The sequence below is a fragment of the Sitophilus oryzae genome, unplaced genomic scaffold (assembly GCF_002938485.1).
Source record: "Sitophilus oryzae breed Bouriz unplaced genomic scaffold, Soryzae_2.0 scaffold_557_pilon_pilon, whole genome shotgun sequence".
Taxonomy (NCBI): Eukaryota; Metazoa; Arthropoda; class Insecta; order Coleoptera; family Curculionidae; genus Sitophilus; species Sitophilus oryzae.
Window position 1 is genome coordinate 260,969 of NW_022147148.1, and position 20,436 is coordinate 281,404.

Below are 20,436 nucleotides of genomic sequence, written 5' to 3' on the forward strand. Positions count from 1 at the left end.
CCTGCGCAATATCATACCTTGTATTCTTTGTACCATGCCTGTCAATAGTCATATTTGCGCATACAGGGTGTCATTGAAATGGTGTAAAAAAAATCAGGGGGTGATAGTACTCCTAAAAATAGTAAAGAAAGTTTCTATAAGTATAGGGCGGAAAATGCATATTAAGGGAGTTAAGGGCACTGAAAGGGTGAATCTAAAAAACGGTTGTTTTGAAATTGTGGGCTTAAAAAACGAGTTAAAATTTCGAAAAAAAATGCTTTGCCATAAATTTTGACCCTAAATCAAATGGTGATACTGAAAAATTATTTGGAAAAGCGGAAAGGGTAGTTTTTGCAAGGGTAGGGGGTTGTTTCGTGAATAACTTCTTAGAGGTTACTTTTTTACAACGTGGGTTCATTTTTTGAAAAATACATACTTTTTCCTACAAAAAAGGTAATCTTGTTGCACATCGCTGAGAGCGATGGCTTTCGAGAAAATTGAAGGCAAAGAGTTTGCTCTGATGGGTTGGTATCAACATAAACTTATGAAAATTATGGCGGTTCAACAGTAACCAATTAGTTATCAAATAATTAATTGAACAATCAAAATTTTATGATTTTTAAAATATCTTATTGCTTTAAAAAACGACATAATCCAACTAGATTTCTACTTCTGAGGCCACTTTGAAAGCTTCGGTTTACTTACTGCCGATTAATACTGAAGAGCAACTACGGCGACCCATTATTGACTGTTCCAATCAAATTCGGACAAACACCAAGGATATTCCACAGGGTACGCAGATCTTGGAGAAGAAGAGCAGATGTCTGCATTGAAATGAATGGTGGTCACTTTAAACATTTACTATGAATGAATTAAGGAATGCATTATTTTGATAAGGAATTTGGGTAATTGGTTTTTCGTTTTTACAGCAATAAGATGTTCTAAAAATCATGAAATTTTGATTTTCCAATTAATTATTTAATAACTACTTGGTTACTTTTGAACCGCCATAACTTTCATAAGTTTATGTTGAGTTAACGCAACCCATCAGATCAAACTCTTTGCCTTCAATTTTCTCGAAAACCATCACTCTGGGCGATGTGCAACAAGAGTACCTTTTTTGTAGGAAAAAGTATGTAGTTTTCAAAAAATGAACCCACGTTGCAAAAAAAATAACCTCAAAAAAGTTATTCACAAAACAACCCCTATCCTAGCAAAAACTACCCTTTCCGCTTTTTCAAATAATTTTTCAGTATCACCATTTGATTTAGTCATTTTAATGTCTAATGTCATTTTAGAGACGTCCTAAAGATGTTTTATTTCGTCATTTTATGAATATCTTTAAAATGATGTCGAAAAGTTGTCTTATTTTAGTCTTTAGGCGTTAAGATCTAATTAAGATATAAAAAGACGTCTTTAATATATTATGTGCTGTCTGGGATGGGAGCGAAACCTGGGTGCCGTACCGCCGGTATATGAACGCATTAAACAAGTTGCAACAGAGACACCTTAGATAACTCTTGAGTCCGGTGGTTCCATCATGTCTCAAACGTATCGGTCCTTGAAAAAGCTAACTGCGAGAGTATTGAAGTCATGGTCACAAAATCCCGCTTAAGATGGGCTGGTCACGTATGCAGAATGCAAGAAAACCGCATGCCAAAATCTCTGCTTTACGGTGAGCTTGTAGACGGTAAGAGGAGGCCGGGTGGACAACTGAAAAGGTACAAGGACATTTTCCACGAAAATTTAAAGGGAATTAACATGCAGAATGAGTGGGAAAAAACAGCTCACAATAGAACTCGATGGAGAAGGGTTGTAAACTCGGCAACCAAACAGTAAACGGCAACCAAACAGTTAACAGCGGCAACCAAAAAGTAAAGAGGCAACAAAGCAATAAGATTTTTGAATGTCCGGAGTGCGGTAGACAGATAACATCACGTATCGGGCTTTTCAGTCATAGAAAAGCTCATGAAAGAAAACGCCTTGCGTGACCATCTTCTTTATGTGTGTCGAATACTCGTCAGCGAGTAACGGCTGTATGTATGTATGTATGTGTGTATGTACATTTCGGACCACCCTGTATATTTCTGTATATCATCTTCTGAATGTTCTTTACATAAAAACGGTGGATCCATTAGCAGTTCTTTCGCTAAAAGTATTTTCCAACGGTTGGCAGCTCTACACTTTCTGACTAACCACTAACCACTTAAAAATAAAATAAATTTTATTTTTTAAACCAATTTGTATTTTTCAATAGCTAATAAATAATAAGTCCTCGAAAATAAATGGTCCTAATTTTATTGAATGCAAAAACAAATGTCTACTACAAATCTAAGAAATCAATAGGTAATTAACAATAATATTATTTTTGATTATTCTGTTGTGACGGGTTTCTTCTGTTAAAACGTTCACATGGACTTAAGGTATGCTTTAAAACGGAATCACTGTCTGCTTCTGATTGATTCTCCTCCTAATAATAAGGGTAAACATTACTAATAATCAGTTAATATTTAAAATGTATTAATAAATAAACACTGAAGTGTAATAAAAATAAATAATTTCAACAATCCTTCCTCATTGATAACATTTATTTGCGTCGTTCAAAAAAAAATTTCGTTGTGAAAAATTTTTATATCACCGTCACTATTTTCTGTTTAATTTCTACACTGAAAAAATATATAAAAAGAAAAAAAACTACAACATTGTACTTAGATTTGTGTAAACATAATATGATACACAATGGTTGTATTAGCGTTATTATTCTTCCCCAACTCAGTTTACAATAGTGCCCATACAGGGTGGTCCGAATTGTATTCCGGAAACTTCGGCAGCATATTCTGCAGACTAAAATAAGTAAAAAAGTTCGTATAAATGTATGTCCTAAAATGCTTAGTTTCGGAGATACAGGGTGTAAAAATTTCATTTTTTTTCGATTTTTTCCAAATAATTTAAGAAGTAACGTCAATATTTGGATGAAAATTGGTGTCTGGCAGTTTTTAGACATGAAAAATTTGATTTTCATGTCAATATGACTCCTACTTGCAGAGGGCGCCATCTACATATGCTTTAACTGGTTTAAAGAGTAATAAAATATATAATAACACTACTGAGTAAAAAATATACATTCACCACGTTTTTTACGTAAAAAATATCTCTTGGTAAAAATCGCTACGAGTTTTCGAGATATTTGAAATTGAAATTATGAATACCTGTCATCATTGACAAATTAAACATGTTGACTAAATAGTTATTAGATTATTATAGTTATTAGATTATTAATCTTAAATTTGAAATCTTTTTGTGCCAAAAGTCCAACAGAAACTGTTTAATCATCATTTTTTTGCAGAAAAAAATATGATTAATTTAAAAAAATAAACATTTAATATTTCAGTCAAATAACTCTATTCAACGTGTGCTTATTTTTTGTCAATAATGACATGTATTAACTATTTCTATTTTAAATATCTTGAGAACGGTTGCTCGTAGATATTTTTACCAAGAGACATTTAGTTTACCAAGAGACATATTAGTATATTTTTTTAGTTAGTAGTTTTATACAGGTACCGTCGAAAAGTTATTACTCTTCAAAACAGTCAAAAGGCATGTAGGTGGCGCCCCCTACAAATAGGAGTCATTTTGACATCAAAATCAAATTTCTCGTATCACAAGACCTCCAGACACCAATTTTCATCCAGCTATTGACGTTACTTCAGAAATTATTTAGAAAAAATTGAAATAAAAATGAAACTTCTACACCCTGTATCTCCGAAACTAAGCATTTTAAGATATACATTTATGCGAACTTTTTTACTTATTTTTATCTGCAGAATATGCTGCCGAAGTTTCTGGAATACAATTCGGACCACCCTGTATAGCAACAGCAAATCGTGTCAAAAAAACACGTGTCGTGTTTAAATTTCAACGAGTACAGTCTGAATATTATCTAATATAAATTGTGAGAATTACCACCACTCTTTGTTCCCTATTTTCGTATAAAATCAAACATATTTTACTATTTTGGAGGTCTTGTAATAGAAATAAAAGTTACGACGTAATACCTAGTATTATTTTAGACGCATTATTATTAGGGCACAAACATAGTGAGGCATCTCGATGCGATGCTCGCCAAAATGCTGGCCGCGCTGCTCGCTAGGATGGTAGCCGCGATGCATCCTATGCGCACTGTTTTAAAACGCCGAATAGGTGCGCGTAGGCATACTGAAACATTTACCATCGCCGTTTTATTAAGCACCAGTTTATGTAATAGTAGTTATTAATTAGTATAGGCTTGGTGCATTTCAGTTGATTTCAACAAATTCCTACCGCAGCAAATCAATGGCAAAAATCAGAAATTATCCCTATCTATTTCACGTCGCCGTCATGTTGATCGCATAGAATAATATTGAAATCGTGGTTTTGTTATAATATATAAGTATTTTAGTTTTTTGCTAGTGCAGTTATTGAGACAAAAAGAGATAAAACACTCAGGTACAAGGTTTGTGTGATGTAACGCTGTTTCGGGTAGTAAAAAATAAATGAAAAAGAATTCGAACTAGGTGTCGGCGTCGTGCTGTGTCAAGACAATGTCAAATGTTAATAAAATTGCCGAAAAAATGTTAACGCATAAAGGAGAGCGCAATTAGGGCGTTGTTGGGTGCAATTCCATTCAATAACTCAACTTTCCCGGATATTCAACTCTCCTGAAACAAAATTTTATAGCTTCATAGTTTCTCATACCGATTTGATCAAAAGCAAAAATGGTTTCAAGCAGTTCGACGAAACAAGTGAGTAAACAAAGTGCTCGTTACATAATCAAAAAATTAAAAAGACATTTACTATGAGAGGATAAAATATAATTTGCAATATTAATGGTATACTTTTTTTAAACAACTAGTGATTAAAGTACTTGCTATAAATAAATAGTCCATAAAGTAATTTCTATTTTGAAAATAGCTACTGTCACTAGAAACCTGCCATGACGACATCAGCCCTCTTTGTTGCCATTTTATTGAAAAATTGCTCTTTATTCAAAATCTGAGCTAGATAGGTATAGGACACCCTAATATATGTAGTTTGAAGGAGCATTTGAATCTGTTTCGATTTATTTAAAAAAATAGGTTGTCGTATTTGAAATAACAAAGTTTTTATGTAAAATAAATATTTAAAATAGATCATGAATTTTTGGTACCCCTGTATAAATTTAAGGCAGCAATACAATTTTTCAGTAAAGTTTATTTCTCTAGCTTTAAACTCAGCACAAGAATTAATTCTAAAAAGTAATGTACAGGGTGTTGATAATCTATTCCATTGTAGCATGCATATTTAAATATCTTTAAATATCTCAAAAACTAAAGCTTGTAAACATATTAATATATAATAACCCTTATAATACATGCCTTATTTTGTGTCCAAGGATCCAAATAAGAAATAAAATATCGGGTGTTCCATAAGAAAAAATATAATTTTGGTGTAAATCTTAGTTCTGACATACCCTGTACATTTCAAAATAATTTTAAATTATGCACATGGTCTTCCCACATATGCCCATAAAATATTTTGTTTCTACATATTTCCGTTTTCGTATAATCAACCGACGCGAATGAGTTGCGCCACCGCGTATATAGGTGTTGCATTTAAATAAAATATTCGCGATCCACCGCTTCCTCAAATACATCCTAATACGTACTTTATGTCTGGACTACAAAATTCATAAATTTTTTATTATTAGAACTACAGATGCCCGACGCACTATTGCCGGACCCTGTAGAATCAAGGTTATTACATTGTTGGTGATAAATTAAATATTAGTATTGTGAACATTTTATTCTACCCTACTCTACGATATATGGTCAATGAATTGTGATCCTAAACCGACCAATCAAATGTAAAGTTTCAGGCATCCGCGTACGCTTCTCGCAAAAAACAAAAATTTTGTTTTTTAGGAAGCATCGCGCTGAACATCTAGGTGCGTGGCGAGGTGCGAGGCTTCAGTATGTTTTGACGCATAAATTTGTACATGTTTGATTCAACATCGAAGGATGGCGAGGTGAATGGCGCGCATCGCATCGAGATGAAATGCCCCGCACTATGTTTGTACGATAGTCGCGATGCAGCTATGCAGCATCTTGGCAAGCATCGCATCGAGATGCCTCACTATGTTTGCGTCCTTAGAGTATTATTTAAAAGCAGTGTTTTCTACATGCTTTTGCTACAAACATTTTATCCAATCATCTAAGTTAGTTCAAAAAATAATTTGCAAAAAAAGACCTCAATAAAAATGAAACTTCGACACCCTGTGTTTCCGAAGAATTTTAAGACCTAAATTTATACGAACTTTTTAGGTACTTATTTTTATCTGTAAAATATGTTGCCAGAGTTTCCCGATTACGATTTGGACCACCCTGTATATTAAAATACTGAGAATATATTAATTCTTACTTTATTGTTAGCTTTTAACATAAAGCTTAGGGTAGGTAAACGAAGTCTATCCAGAACAATTTTTGATTTCTTTTTCTTTTTTCTACTTTTCGTGCTACTGGTAACCGATTCCTTGCTCGTTTCTTTAGGTTTCTTAATTTCTTCAACTTTTCTTAACGGTTGCACGGAATTTATAGTCGGTGGCGGTTGTTTCTCTTTTAATTTAGCTACATTCAGAACCTTGGCCTGATAAGTCGCTCTCAAAAATCCAAAGCTCTGAGATGGCACGCTAAACGTTGCGTCTTGTTTATAATCAGGTGAAACAAATTGTCTTAAATTTGCACTAGTTAATCTATAGAAAAAAATATATATAAAAAATTTAATAGAAAATAAATTTTAACTATCCAGCAACCTGTTTAATATACTTTTCGATATAGGTCTGCCTCCATCATAATTAGTTATCCTTGGAATTTCTATACTTTCTACTGAATCATCCATTTCAGATAGTTCATCAATTTGTGCAAATGCATCTATTTTCTGAAAGGAATGCAAACCTTTTTTTGTTAAAATACAGTTTGTTATAAAATTGTTTATTATACCGGGTGCGGTCTCAAAAGTGGCTCACCCCCTATAACTTTTTTATTTTTTCAGATAAAAAACGAGATTCGGTACGTTAGTATATAACATAAATTGGGATTGTGATTGACATATTCAATTGTTTTCGGTCACATCCTGTTTCACCGGAAATGACTACAACTTTTGATTTATAAATGGCACCCTCGGTATTTTTTTACTTTACTCGATTAAAAATGACACTCTGAATCGAATGACATATCAATGTCAATTCAATGTCAATTAATATGTCAACTTTTGACATATTCACTCAAAAACAAATTGTATTTTAAATTTCAGTCTAGAGTGCCATGACTGTGTTAAAAACACTAATTTTTAATCAAGGAGCCTTGGAAAAATAGATTTGATCGTCTAATGTTTTAGTGTCTTGTCCTGGTCGGTTGAAAAATTCAATGTCAATTAATATGTCAACTTTTGACATATTCACTCAAAAACAAATTGTATTTTAAATTTCAGTCTAGAGTGCCATGACTGTGTTAAAAACACTAATTTTTAATCAAGGAGCCTTGGAAAAATAGATTTGATCGTCTAATGTTTTAGTGTCTTGTCCTGGTCGGTTGAAAAAGCAATTTTTTATGAATAATTTGATATCACATACTTGGTATTTCGAGTCAAATTGTCGTTACGAAGCGCATGTTACAATTTCAAATAAACCATATGCGAAAATGTCAAAAGTTGGCATATGATATGTCATTCTATTTGGAGTGTCATTTTCTATCAAATAAAGTAAAAAAATACCGAGGGTGCCATTTAAAAATCAAAAGTTGTAGTAATTTCCGGTGAAACCGGAAGTGACAGAAAATAATTGAATAAATTGTCTTGATTGAAATTAATCCTAATTTATTTCATATTCTAACATACCAAATCTCGTTCTTTTATCTGAAAAAATAAAAAAGTTATAGGGGTGAGCCACTTAGACGCACCCGGTATACAATTTGACCAAAAATTTCGTGGTTTATTTTTTGTGAAATACTGGGCCTTATTCTTGTCTACGTCTACTATACCAGATGTTTTTAAAAGTGCCTCACCTCTATAACTTTTTTATTTTTCAGATAAAAAAAACTAGATTTGGTATGTTCATTATTATTTGACACAAATCGGGATTGATTCGTAGCTCCTCTAAATTTTGTAACTAAAAACTTAAAGACTGGCAAAGAGAAAATATATGACTGTGAGAGTTGATGCCATTATGATTCAAAAGTAAAATGTTCTTATCCATTTGTGGCTATATATTGGACGATATCTGTCGATATCCCTTTTTTTGGACAGACTTATTAATTAACAAACTCGTTTAACATATAAAATTTTCATTATTTATTAATTAGTTTCGAGGCTTTAGTATCCCCTTGCTAGACAGTATAGTATCCCGTTATGGAATATAAGATAGGATTGATAATTTTTATAATTTTGTAATTTTTAAAATCATGCAGACTTAGATCCATTTTATCACATACTAAACCAATAAATACAAAACAACAAACAAAAAATGTAATATACCAAATACCCTGTGAATGCGATAAATTTTACATTGGTGAAACATCTAGACCCTTAAATGTTAGAATTAAAGAACATAAAGATTATTTAAGAAAGGGAGATTTTCACAAATCTAAGATTTGTCAGCATTCATGGAACACAGGGCACAGAATAAATTTTAATAACGCCAAAATTATAATGAAAGAAGCGATAGCCTCTAAAAGAAAAATAAAAGAGGCTTTTTTAATTCAATCTAATAAAAATAAATGTATTGCTCATGCATCTGTAGATGTTAGTAATGTATGGCAATCGCTTCTTTGATTTTAAAGAACATAACATAAATAAACATAACATAAGTAAAATTTAAAAATAATCATACAGAAAGTTTGGGCTTTTTGGTTTTACCTTATTAAGTAATTCTTACCAGGTAGTACTTGTTAATTTTGAAGTTTAACTTAATATAATGTCATTTTAACAGAGCGTCAACGATTTCTTGTAGACCATTTGTAGACGTATCTGTTTTAAATAGTAAAGTGTTCTCGAATAGTTCAATTTAAATATTTTAAATAGTTCTTTTCTTGATTCTTTATATTTTTTTGCTTCCGACGACGGAAAGAGAAAACTTTCCGAAACGTTAAGCATTTTTTTCTTTGTTAGGCAAATTTTTATAACTGTAAACACAACTTCTGACAAACAGCGTCCGTTTAGGTTTAACACAGAAGTGTTTACAAAAAATAACTATTTTATTTTGTAGATTTTTCTTGCAGTGCAGTGGCGAAATACCCATAAAGGATTTTTTTGGATAGCATTACATATGTAAATAAAATTGCTTTATTTCACAACAATAATTAAAAAAAATATAATAGGTATTTAAAACACATCTTTTTATATTTGATGCCAATTAAACTTTTAGTTACGTAATCGAGAGCGCAATTTTTAAATTCATTGTTGCCAACCATGGCAACATATTCGGCCCCGGGCTGACTAACTCGAATTTAAATTTCCCGCTAGGGATTCATTTGGTAGCTCTGCTGTAAAAAATGTCAAGTTGCCACATTTATTTATTTATTTCCAGACATTGTCATTCGTTTTGACAGTTCAGTTTTGTATTACGGGTTTTGTGTGTGATTTAAATAAATTGTGTTGTGATATTTTAAACATAAAAATTTGTACCAGCAGACCTTATAATACAGTCAAACATTGTTCTTTTTAGAACCTCTTTTAGTGCGAAGTGTACAAGATAGCTTAATAGCCGTAAAAAACTCATAGCAACTTTATTAGAATAAATGTAAACTAGATGTAATAATGGCTCTCTATGTCCATTAAGTGTTGTTAAGGAGGTAAGTTTTGTTGATGTAAATAATAACTGTTTATATATTTATAATTAATTTTTATTTTTGTTTTCTTAAATATTTTGATTAAAAGAAAATATGTAAAAGTAGCAACGCTGTGCCGGTCAAGTGATTAAGACTTGACTCAACTTTTACTCAAGTGATGAAGACTTGACTAAAAGTTTATTTGATATGAACTATATATATGATTCTTTTCACTTCTCAAGAAACTTTTCCAAGTTTAGATATTATTATAACATCAGATATGGGATCCGGAGCTTTGAATAAAAGGATTAAGAAAGGAGCATCTGAAAAAACTTAGGTCGAGCGCAATGGAAACCTAAAATGGCCGATTTAAATTCCGGTTTATCAGTGCCATTCTAATTTTATTCAAAATTTGTAAAAATATAATATAGAGTAAACTCAATAATTTATTGTTTTATTTTGCATTGTCAATAAATATTGGTAGTTATAATTGTTATAAAAATATATATTTCTAATAACAATAAATAAGTTATAATAATGATTTAATAACACAAACCTCAGATACGCTACTGAAGAACATAAGTCAAATTGACGTATATAAATTATTTCTGAAAAATAGTAGATAAATACAAGAGAAAATGAAAGAAAAAACATATAATTAATTAATTCTAATTAAATTTTATGAATGATCGGTTTGTATACTATACAGGGTGAATCTTAATTAGGTTTATTTCCCAAAAGAAAGATGTTGAAAATCGTGCAGAAATCGTGTTTAGAAAACTTTTTAGAAGTTTTTTAGCCATTCATTCCTAAAGGTTCTTTAGTTCTTCATTGCCTATTACCGAGAACCGCACATTTGCCATTGACAGAGAGATATGGAAAGATCTGCCAGGATAGGCACCAAGGCCCTAGACACTCAATACTAATTTTATGGGACTACAAATTTAGTTTCTTCCGCGTCGCCAGACGGCGCAAAAGTCATTAAAGAACAGGTTTCTAATTTATATATGAAGATGACACAACAGCCTCTATATATACTACCATCTATGGTCTAGTTGTCAAAATGTTGGTGATCCGTCAAGTTATTTTTAAATAATAATTATTAATTCAGATATTCCTGATTTGCCGGAAAGTTCGGTGATTTGTGTTTATAGTTTGTGTTTTTATTAATTTGTGCATTTGGTATTTACGGTAGATTATCATTTTTGTGTTAGATACTAAACTTTTTTATTAAAGACATTTTAAACATCTAAGAAATAATACATTTATGAACGAAATAAAAAAAAAAATGTTTAAGCATAAATAAGTAAGTACATACATAGTTGATATTATAGTATTTTTAGTAACAGTTAATTAGGAGTCGTAATAGTAATAATATTTTGACTATTTATAATGTATTTGTTAAATAAAAATAATAGGCGCTATGTGCTCTATATTGTTGGTGTTTAAAATGTATGTATTAATAATTTTATTTTTAGTTTTGAAAAGTTACACTTCTAATGATCTAATAAGACATAAAATATAGTAAACAAGTCTATATTTATTATTTTATATTTTACAAGGAATAATTTTGCGCTTGAATAACGTTGCCGTTTTAGTCAGCGTTAATAAATAACGGAACGCCAAAATTATGTTATACCAAAACTCTCCATTAGTTTCTTCCGGATCAACAGGTGGCTCTAAATGAAGGACTTATTTGTTTAATCAGTATCCAATCTATCTCTAGGACGTGACATTAGTCTATGATAGCAAAGAGTAGATAATATAGATAGAGTCAGGGCCATGTAAGTGAAATACTCAAAATGGTTCCAGCAAAAGTTTCCCAATTATGACGGGTGATGGCGCTGATCGTCAAGATTTTTGGACAGGGATTTTGCTTACCGACGATACGACGTGAGCTACGACCGGACCAGGACCAATCAGAATGATCAGTCTTTCTTGGACATTTGCCGCGGAAGTGTATGTTAATTTTTGTTGTGATAAGTGTGGTTGTGTTTGCAATTTCATTTTTCGGTTTTGATATTATGTTAAAATTAATTTTGAAGTATTGTATCACCTGTTTTTATGTAATAGTACTTTTTTTAGTTCTATGATCTGATATGTTATGATTTGTTAATGTTTGTTTAACAATGTTATACCAAAGAGGTTATACTTAATATATCAATTTGCATAGCCTAACTTTTTATCAATAAACTTTGTAGATTTTCAGATTATTTAATTCCTTTTGTTTCCGTTTGTAATTTTATTTTTAAGACATATTATGTGATTGTTTCAGATAATATGTTTTAAAAATAAAATTGCAAATAGCGAATAAAAATAATTAAAATAAAAAAGTGTTTTTTACAATTCCCCCCGGCCCCGCACCCCTTTGGCTAACCTGTAAATGTCAACTTTGTCGAGAGATGGCGTTACGAACATGGAACCGATTTATTACAAGGAACTTGGGCTTCTTTTTCGTTAGTATATTCTGTGGATAGAGTCTTATCTACTCTTTGATGATAGGGACTTATGATGTCTGTTCCGTCCACCATGCATGAATTTATGGATAGTATTATACTCCTTCCTTAATCTTTTTATTCAAAGTATGAAAAGAGTAACAGTTTTAAACAAAAAAAAGTACACAGACCATTGATATAACTTGATTTTGAGGTAGACCCAGCGTTACGATTCATATTAGCTACATTTTGATATTTAACCAACCAAACCAAACCATACCTAACCAAACCAATATATTTTTAAGCTCAGTTTTAAGTAACCTGTGAAACATCTATTTTTTATAAACAAAAATAATGATATTAAAAATAACAATATAAATTAATATTTAAGATATAACAAAATAATATACGACCATACGAATTAATATTAATAATAAATTTTTATCTTATAACAATAATATAGGTACTCTTTTTTAAAGATCACAGCCTATAAAATATTCATAGCAACACAAACTATTTAGTGCAAATTATACAATAATCCGGAAACTCTACATTTGTTACGCTAATTGGCACTTCAGTTTTGATAAACTTATTTTCTCTGGGCAATTTAAGTTTAGGATACAAAGGAAATTTTAACAAAGCGTTGTTCTGTACAAGAATCTCGTCAATATTATTTGGAATATTATTCAGACTCATACTGTTAACAATACTTTTTTTGCTGATATTCTTTATTCGTTTGGAAGGTATTATTTTTTGTTTTACTAGAAATTTTCGTAAGTTGATGAGATGTCTCGTCGTGGTGATCCACCATGTTTTATAATTAGAAGAAGGGAACTTGATATGTTCCTGCTCCAGTTGACACCGATGACAGAGGAGAATCTCGTGTTGAGTGTGTGAGAGGTAAGTGTGAGTTGGTGCTGCTATCCTGTCAATCTGAAAAGTAAAACTTTGGAGATCAAATATAGGTTCAGCACCACTCTGATATATTATGCATTAACACTTGATTCTTAATAAAACTTATTTTTATAAAAACTATTTAAATTATGTATACAGGGTGCTTCAAATACATGTGTCATTTCTCGTGGGGAGATTCCTCACTTAATAATAAGATTTATTTTTTACATCAACATAGGTCCGATACTGCAATTTTTCGTAGCTACAGGAGGTTAGTCTTATTTTTTTTCGATATATTAAAATTTTCTTCCAAGTGCTTTTAGCGACTGAAATTAAATAAGTAAAAGTTACTATAAGTAGTACATATTTTAATGCTAAAAAATTCTCTACAGATTGTCACTTGAATATTTTTCTAAAAAAAACGTGTGTCACTGTTTTTTCTCTTGTTAGCAAAATTGTGTAGACTTGTGTTTAATGCCGATTAAAAGTCGTTTCTTGATATTTTGTTGATTTCGATCTCGATTGATTTTATTAATCACAATTAATAAAATAAAAATAAAATTAATAAATTATTTATTTAGTCTAAATTATTATTATATTTTATTGAAATTTATAACCCTGATGTACAGGGTGAGTCAACGATAGAGTAAAGTCCATTATCTCACCCTATGCAACACCCTATTTTTTATTTTATTTTTAGATTCTGCGTAAAACTCTATAACTTTTTTATATATAATGTTATATACCTAAAATTAATAGTCTTCGTAATATTTAAATTTGTTTATACAAATGTTAAATTGCAGTGTGGTAAAAAATTGTCAGTGGTACCATTGTTTCTGAAGTTGGAATACCAAAATTTAGTATGAGAGTTCTATAGAGATTAAAAAGAAGATATATGTTAAGATATTTTAGTTAAATGCTACAGGGTGTTCAAAATATATTTATGAACTTCAACTACTTAAAATTAAAAAATCTCAAATTTTTTAAATGGTACACCCTATATATTTTCATTTTTTCTGATTATTAAAAATTAAAAGGAACAAGGCTGGCTCTTTAGCATATTTGGAAAAAGCATATTTTACGAATAATTTGATACCACATGCTCGAAATACCTAGTTTCAAGTCAAATTGTTGTTATGAACCGCATGTTACAATTTTAAATATACAAAATTGTCAAAAGTTGACATATGATATGTCATTCCATTCAGAGTGTCATTTTCTATCAAATAAAGTAGAAATATACCGAGGGTGCCATTTAAAATTCAAAAGTTGTAGTCATTTCCGGGGGAACCGGAAATGATGAAAAAAATTGAATACGTCCAATTAATCCTAATTTATGTTATATACTAACGAAAATACTACAAAATACATATACTACAAAAAACGAGATTTGGTAAATCTCGTTTTTTTAACTACTTAAAATTAAAAAATCTCAAATTTTTTAAATGGTACACCCTATATATTTTCATTTTTTCTGATAGATTTTGCAAAGCTCTTCAACATTTATTAAGTATGTCATATACCTATTTTTAATAATTTGCGATTTATTCCAATTTTTTTCTATTTTTACCCTAATTTTTAATAGGTACAATTACGCTATAACATCATAGTTGCCGTGACAAAACAAACATATTTATTACTTATTTTTAACAAGTAGTTTAATAATTAGTTACAAAATTGTTATTATTAGTTAAAATTAACTATCTTTACTGAAATAAACTAAAATCGTAGTCGTGGATTTCTTGGTGTATTTCTATATTATGAAAGATGACATTTGGATTTTCCGTCGGGCCGAATAGCCACAGATTAGGGTAATACTAACTAGATTATCTAATTGTTGACTACTACTTATATTGAAATTTTCTTCGACATACAGTAAAGTTTTTTTTCTCGTAGTAATTCTGGTTTATAATTCATTTCGTAAAGCCAGTATTACTACTGCCACGAAACCGTCCCATTACACACTGAAAATATTATAATATAATATAATATGAAAATGTTTTCTAGATAATCTACATATATTCTTATAATACTTAGCAAAGTACTATATAAGATATAGTACTGAACCAAAGAATATGTGCATTTTGGCTTGTTTGTGTATATCAGTCACATTGACTAATCTATTTTCAGGAAAATCTGAAACTATTACCTCTACCTCTACCATTTATACTTATTACAACAAATTAAACTAAAACCTCACCTTCTATTCTTAACTTGCTTAACAGACATATGAAATTTTGATAATAATTATTATTTTTTGTCATGGTAACTATGATGTTATAGCGTAATTGTATTAAAGATATGGGTAAAAATAGAAAAAATTGGAATAAATCGCAAATTATTAAAAATAGATATATGACCTACTTAATAAAAGTTGAAGAGCTTAGCAAAATCTATCAGAAAAAATCAAAATATATAGGGTGTACCATTTAAAAAAAATTAGATTTTTTAATTTTAAGCAGTTGAAATTTATTAATATATTTTGAACACCTTGTAGCATTTAACTAAAGTATCTTAACATATATTTTCTTTTTAATCTCTATAGAACTCTCATACCAAACTTTGGTATTCCAACTTTAGAAACAATGGTACTACTGACAATTTTTTACCACACTGCAATTTAACATTTGTATAAACAAATTTAAATATTACCAAAACTGTTAATTTTAGGTATATAACATTATATATAAAAAAGTTATAGAATTTTACGCAGAATCCAAAAATTAAATAAAAAATAGGGCATTGCCTTTAAAAAAACATATGTTATATCCGCCACACTTTTTTGAAGCAACCTGTATACTCTATAATAATTTTAAAATGTGTATCTTAATCTTCCTTATAACTTTTGTATTTAACATTTTTTTGTAACCCTCGAAACAAATGAGATAATGGACTTTACTCTATCGTTGACTCACCCTGTACAGTGCTACCTACCGCTAATTAAAAAAAATGATAGTCTTTTAGATATTTACTAAAGGCCTATTTTTTAAAAGTTTTAACATCCTGTAACTGTAAAACTACGCAACCATGTCTGATGAGGAATTAATGAGTACTTATTTAACACTTTGGCCAGTTAATGACATTAACAAAATTTAAAGTTTGCATTAGACCTGGATTAAGGTAAACTCATTAAATTGCGTTTATCTCATCAAAAAGATTGACAAGAGAAAAAAGTCAGTGGCATACATGTTTTTTTTAATATTCCAGTGATAACCCACATGCACGTCACTGGTGAATATGGCACGTCATTGGTGACACTTTTTTAGCTTTAAAATATGTCGCACTTATAGCAACTCTTACCCTCAAAATTTTATTCAAATCGCCAAAAATTTTGGAAGAAAATTATAATATTTCGAAAAAAAATGAAAACTTTAACCGCTTATAGCTTTATAGCAAAGCAAAATCGGACCTATGTTGATATAAAAAATAAATCTAATTTTTACGTGAGGAATCTTCTTACGAGAGACGGCATATTTTGTATTTTTTCAGATAAAAACGCGATTTGGTATGTTAGTATATGACATAAATTAGAAATGATTGACGTATTCAATTTTTTTGGTCACTTCCTGTTTCACCGGAAATGACTACAACTTTCGATTTTTAAATAGCACTCTCGGTATATTTTTACTTTAGTCGATAGCAAATGACACTCTGAATAGAATGACATATCATATGTCAACTTTTGACATTTTTCCTTAAAAAAAGTATTTTAAATTTCAATCTAGAGTTCCATAACTGTGTTAAAAACAATAATTTGTAATCAAGGAGCCTTGGAAAAATAGTTTGATCGTCTAATGTTTTTCATGTCTTGTCCTGGCCGGTTAAAAGATGTCTAAATCGTATTTTTAATCATATCTCAATTTTTATAACACTGATGTACAGGGTGAGTCAACGATAGAGTAAAGTCCATTATCTCATTTGTTTTGAGGTTTACAAAAAAATATTAAATACAAAAGTTATAAGGAAGATTAAGATACACATTTTAAAATTATTATAGAGTATACAGGGTGCTTCAAAAAAGTGTGGCGGATATAACATATGTTTTTTTAAAGGCAACGCCCTATTTTTTATTTAATTTTTGGATTCTGCGTAAAATTCTATAACTTTTTTATATATAATGTTATATACCTAAAATTAACAGTTTTTGTAATATTTAAATTTGTTTATACAAATGTTAAATTGCAGTGTGGTAAAAAATTGTCAGTGGTACCATTGTTTCTGAAGTTGGAATACCAAAATTTAGTATGAGAGTTCTATAGAGATTAAAAAGAAGATATATGTTAAGATATTTTAGTTAAATGCTACAGGGTGTTCAAAATATATTTATGAACTTCAACTACTTAAAATTAAAAAATCTCAAATTTTTTAAATGGTACACCCTATATATTTTCATTTTTTCTGATTATTAAAAATTAAAAGGAACAAGGCTGGCTCTTTAGCATATTTGGAAAAAGCATATTTTACGAATAATTTGATACCACATGCTCACAACATGCTCGAAATACCTAGTTTCAAGTAAATTGTTGTTATGAACCGCATGTTACAATTTTAAATATGCAAAAATGTCAAAAGTTGACATATGATATGTCATTCCATTCAGAGTGTCATTTTCTATCGAATGAAGTAAAAAAATACCGAGGGTGTCATTTAGAAATCAAAAGTTGTAGTCATTTCCGGGGGAACCGGAAATGATGAAAAAAATTGAATACGTCAATTAATCCTAATTTATGTTATATACTAACGAAAATACTACAAAATACATATACTACAAAAAACGAGATTTGGTAAATCTCGTTTTTTTTATCTGAAAAAATAAAAAAAGATAATTATGCAGTATAGGTGTTTTTCGTATTTTTGGTTTTGACTGGCTTGAATTAGGGTTTATGAGTTGCTTTTTATTTATTTTTTCTGCCAAGTTAAAATATAGAGTAGACTCAATAATGTGTTTATAATTCTAAATACAAATACCCCACTGAAACAAATAATTAAATCATTAATTTTATATTTCATAATTAATATTTAAATACGATTATTTATTGTTAAGTTTCTAGTTAATAATATTTTTTTATGCCAATAACACGACTAGGAGAAGTTATTTATCGAAATACTATGTGACTTTTTGGTGAAAATGGTTTTAACAATTTTTAGTTAACAAATGTTCTTTTTACAAATACAATGTGTTGAAATATACCAATGCACCGCTTGGATATGGCAAAACCTTAAATATAAAAGTTAATAAAAATTATTAAAAAATGTGTTTCGATTAAGAAAAGAAATAGTATGGTTGCAGAAAAAAAAATAGGTTTCAAGGTGTCACCAGATGTCACACTTCTTTTTGAAAAAGTCAGAGACGAGGGTCAATTACCCTGTATACAGGCTGTCACAGAAATAATTACAAGTATTTTAACTGGTAAAATAGTTGGACCCCAGAAACTCGCCCATGAGGGATTTTTGCGAAAAAAAAGTTGAAAATTTTATATTTTTTTACATTTTCCGGAAAATATTGAAACACTTTTTTCGAGATTTCTCAAAAAATCTTTTTTAATGTGATTTTAGAGACCAAATACACCAAATACACGTGATTTTAGAGACCATACACAGTCTAACAGATCTGTTCAACACCATATACAGAACAGGTATTATACCCAGGGAATGGTTGCTATCAGCGTTCGTCACTATCCCGAAAAAACATAATGCAAGGCAATGCACAGACTTTCGAACAATCAGTCTAATGAGTCATACGCTAAAAATACTTCTGAAGGTGATACATCACAGGATTTACAAAACATTAGAACAGGATATCAGCGAGACTCAATTCGGTTTCCGAGATGGCTTAGGCACAAGAGAAGCACTATTTGCTTTGAACGTTCTCGCCCAACGATGTATGGATATGAATCAGGATCTCTATATATGTTTCATTGATTACAACAAAGCCTTCGATAGGGTCAGACACGAACAACTTATCCAGGTTCTGAAAGAAAAGAACTTATACACCAGAGATATAAAAATTATTACGAATCTTTATTTTAATCAAAAAGCAGTGGTAAAAATAGAAGGGAATAACACCGAAGAAATAGAAATCCGTCGAGGCGTTAGGCAGGAGTGCGTGCTAATAACATCACCGATGTTATTTAACCTCTATTCAGAGGAAATAATGAAACGAGCATTGGACGATGAAACGAAAGGACTAAAAATTAACGGAGTGCCTATCAACAATATAAGATATGCGGATGATACGATCCTGATGGCTGCCAACCTAAACGATTTATAGATATTAGTAGATAAAGTTAATACATCGAGTGAAGAGCTCGGACTGTCACTAAATGTAAAAAAGACAAAATTTATGATAATAACCAAAACAACACCAAACAATTCACAAATTCATATAAATAACCACACCATAGAAAAAGTTGACAGTTATAAATACTTAGGTATAATTGTAAATAAAAATAACGACTGTTCTGAAGAAATTAAAACTAGAATAGGACAGGCGAGAACAACATTTGTGAAAATGAAAAGAGTGCTCTGTGGCAGCGATCTCAGCTTGGATTTAAAAATCAGAATGGTGCGATGCTATGTTTTGTCGGTGCTGTATTATGGTGTAGAGACTTGGACTCTGAATAAACTTGACATAGGGAAACTAGAGGCATTCGAGATGTGGCTGTACCGTAGAATGCTTAGGGTAAAATGGACCGATAAGTGACCAACATGGAAATCCTGAAAAGAATAAAAAAGGAAAAAGAAATTATCATAACGGTAAAAAAGCGTAAACTTCAGTACCTTGGACACGTCATGAGAGGAGAAAAGTACCACCTACTGATATTACAAGGAAAAATTCAAGGAAAGAGAAGTGTAGGAAGAAGGCGCCACTCATGGATGAGAAACTTACGTGACTGGTTCGGGTGCACCACATACCAACTATTTCGGTCGGCTGTGTCACGAATACGTATAGCACTGATGATTGCCAACCTTCGCAACGAAGAAGGCATTTGAAGAAGAAGAAGAAGAAGAGACCAAATACAACACAAATCCGTGTGCGCATGTTGAAATTTTATTTTAGAAAATTTATAATTTACATATTTATTATAAAAAAAATTGATACTTACGGGACGCATTTTGGTAACGAGCGTTAAAATAATTAATCATATAATTACCTATGACTAACCAATGAATTAACACCCTCCAAATAACCACGCTAACCAACCCGCCCAACGCTCGATATGAAGAGGAGTTCGGCTCAACTTGTCTTAACATCAGAAAAAAAAATTTCAACGTGCGCACACGGATTG

General features: G+C 30.5%; 1 protein-coding gene across 1 annotated transcript in view; it reads right to left on the reverse strand.

Annotated features, from left to right (window-relative positions):
• Positions 1-2,261: 2,261 nt before the first annotated feature.
• LOC115887256 overlaps positions 2,262-20,436 on the reverse strand; it is a gene marked incomplete in the record, with an annotated part of 54,290 nt that continues 36,115 nt past the window's right edge. Inside the window, 3 exon segments of the mRNA XM_030906637.1 lie at positions 2,262-2,449; positions 6,418-6,748; positions 6,809-6,933. Coding sequence (XP_030762497.1) covers positions 2,342-2,449; positions 6,418-6,748; positions 6,809-6,933 — 564 coding nt within the window.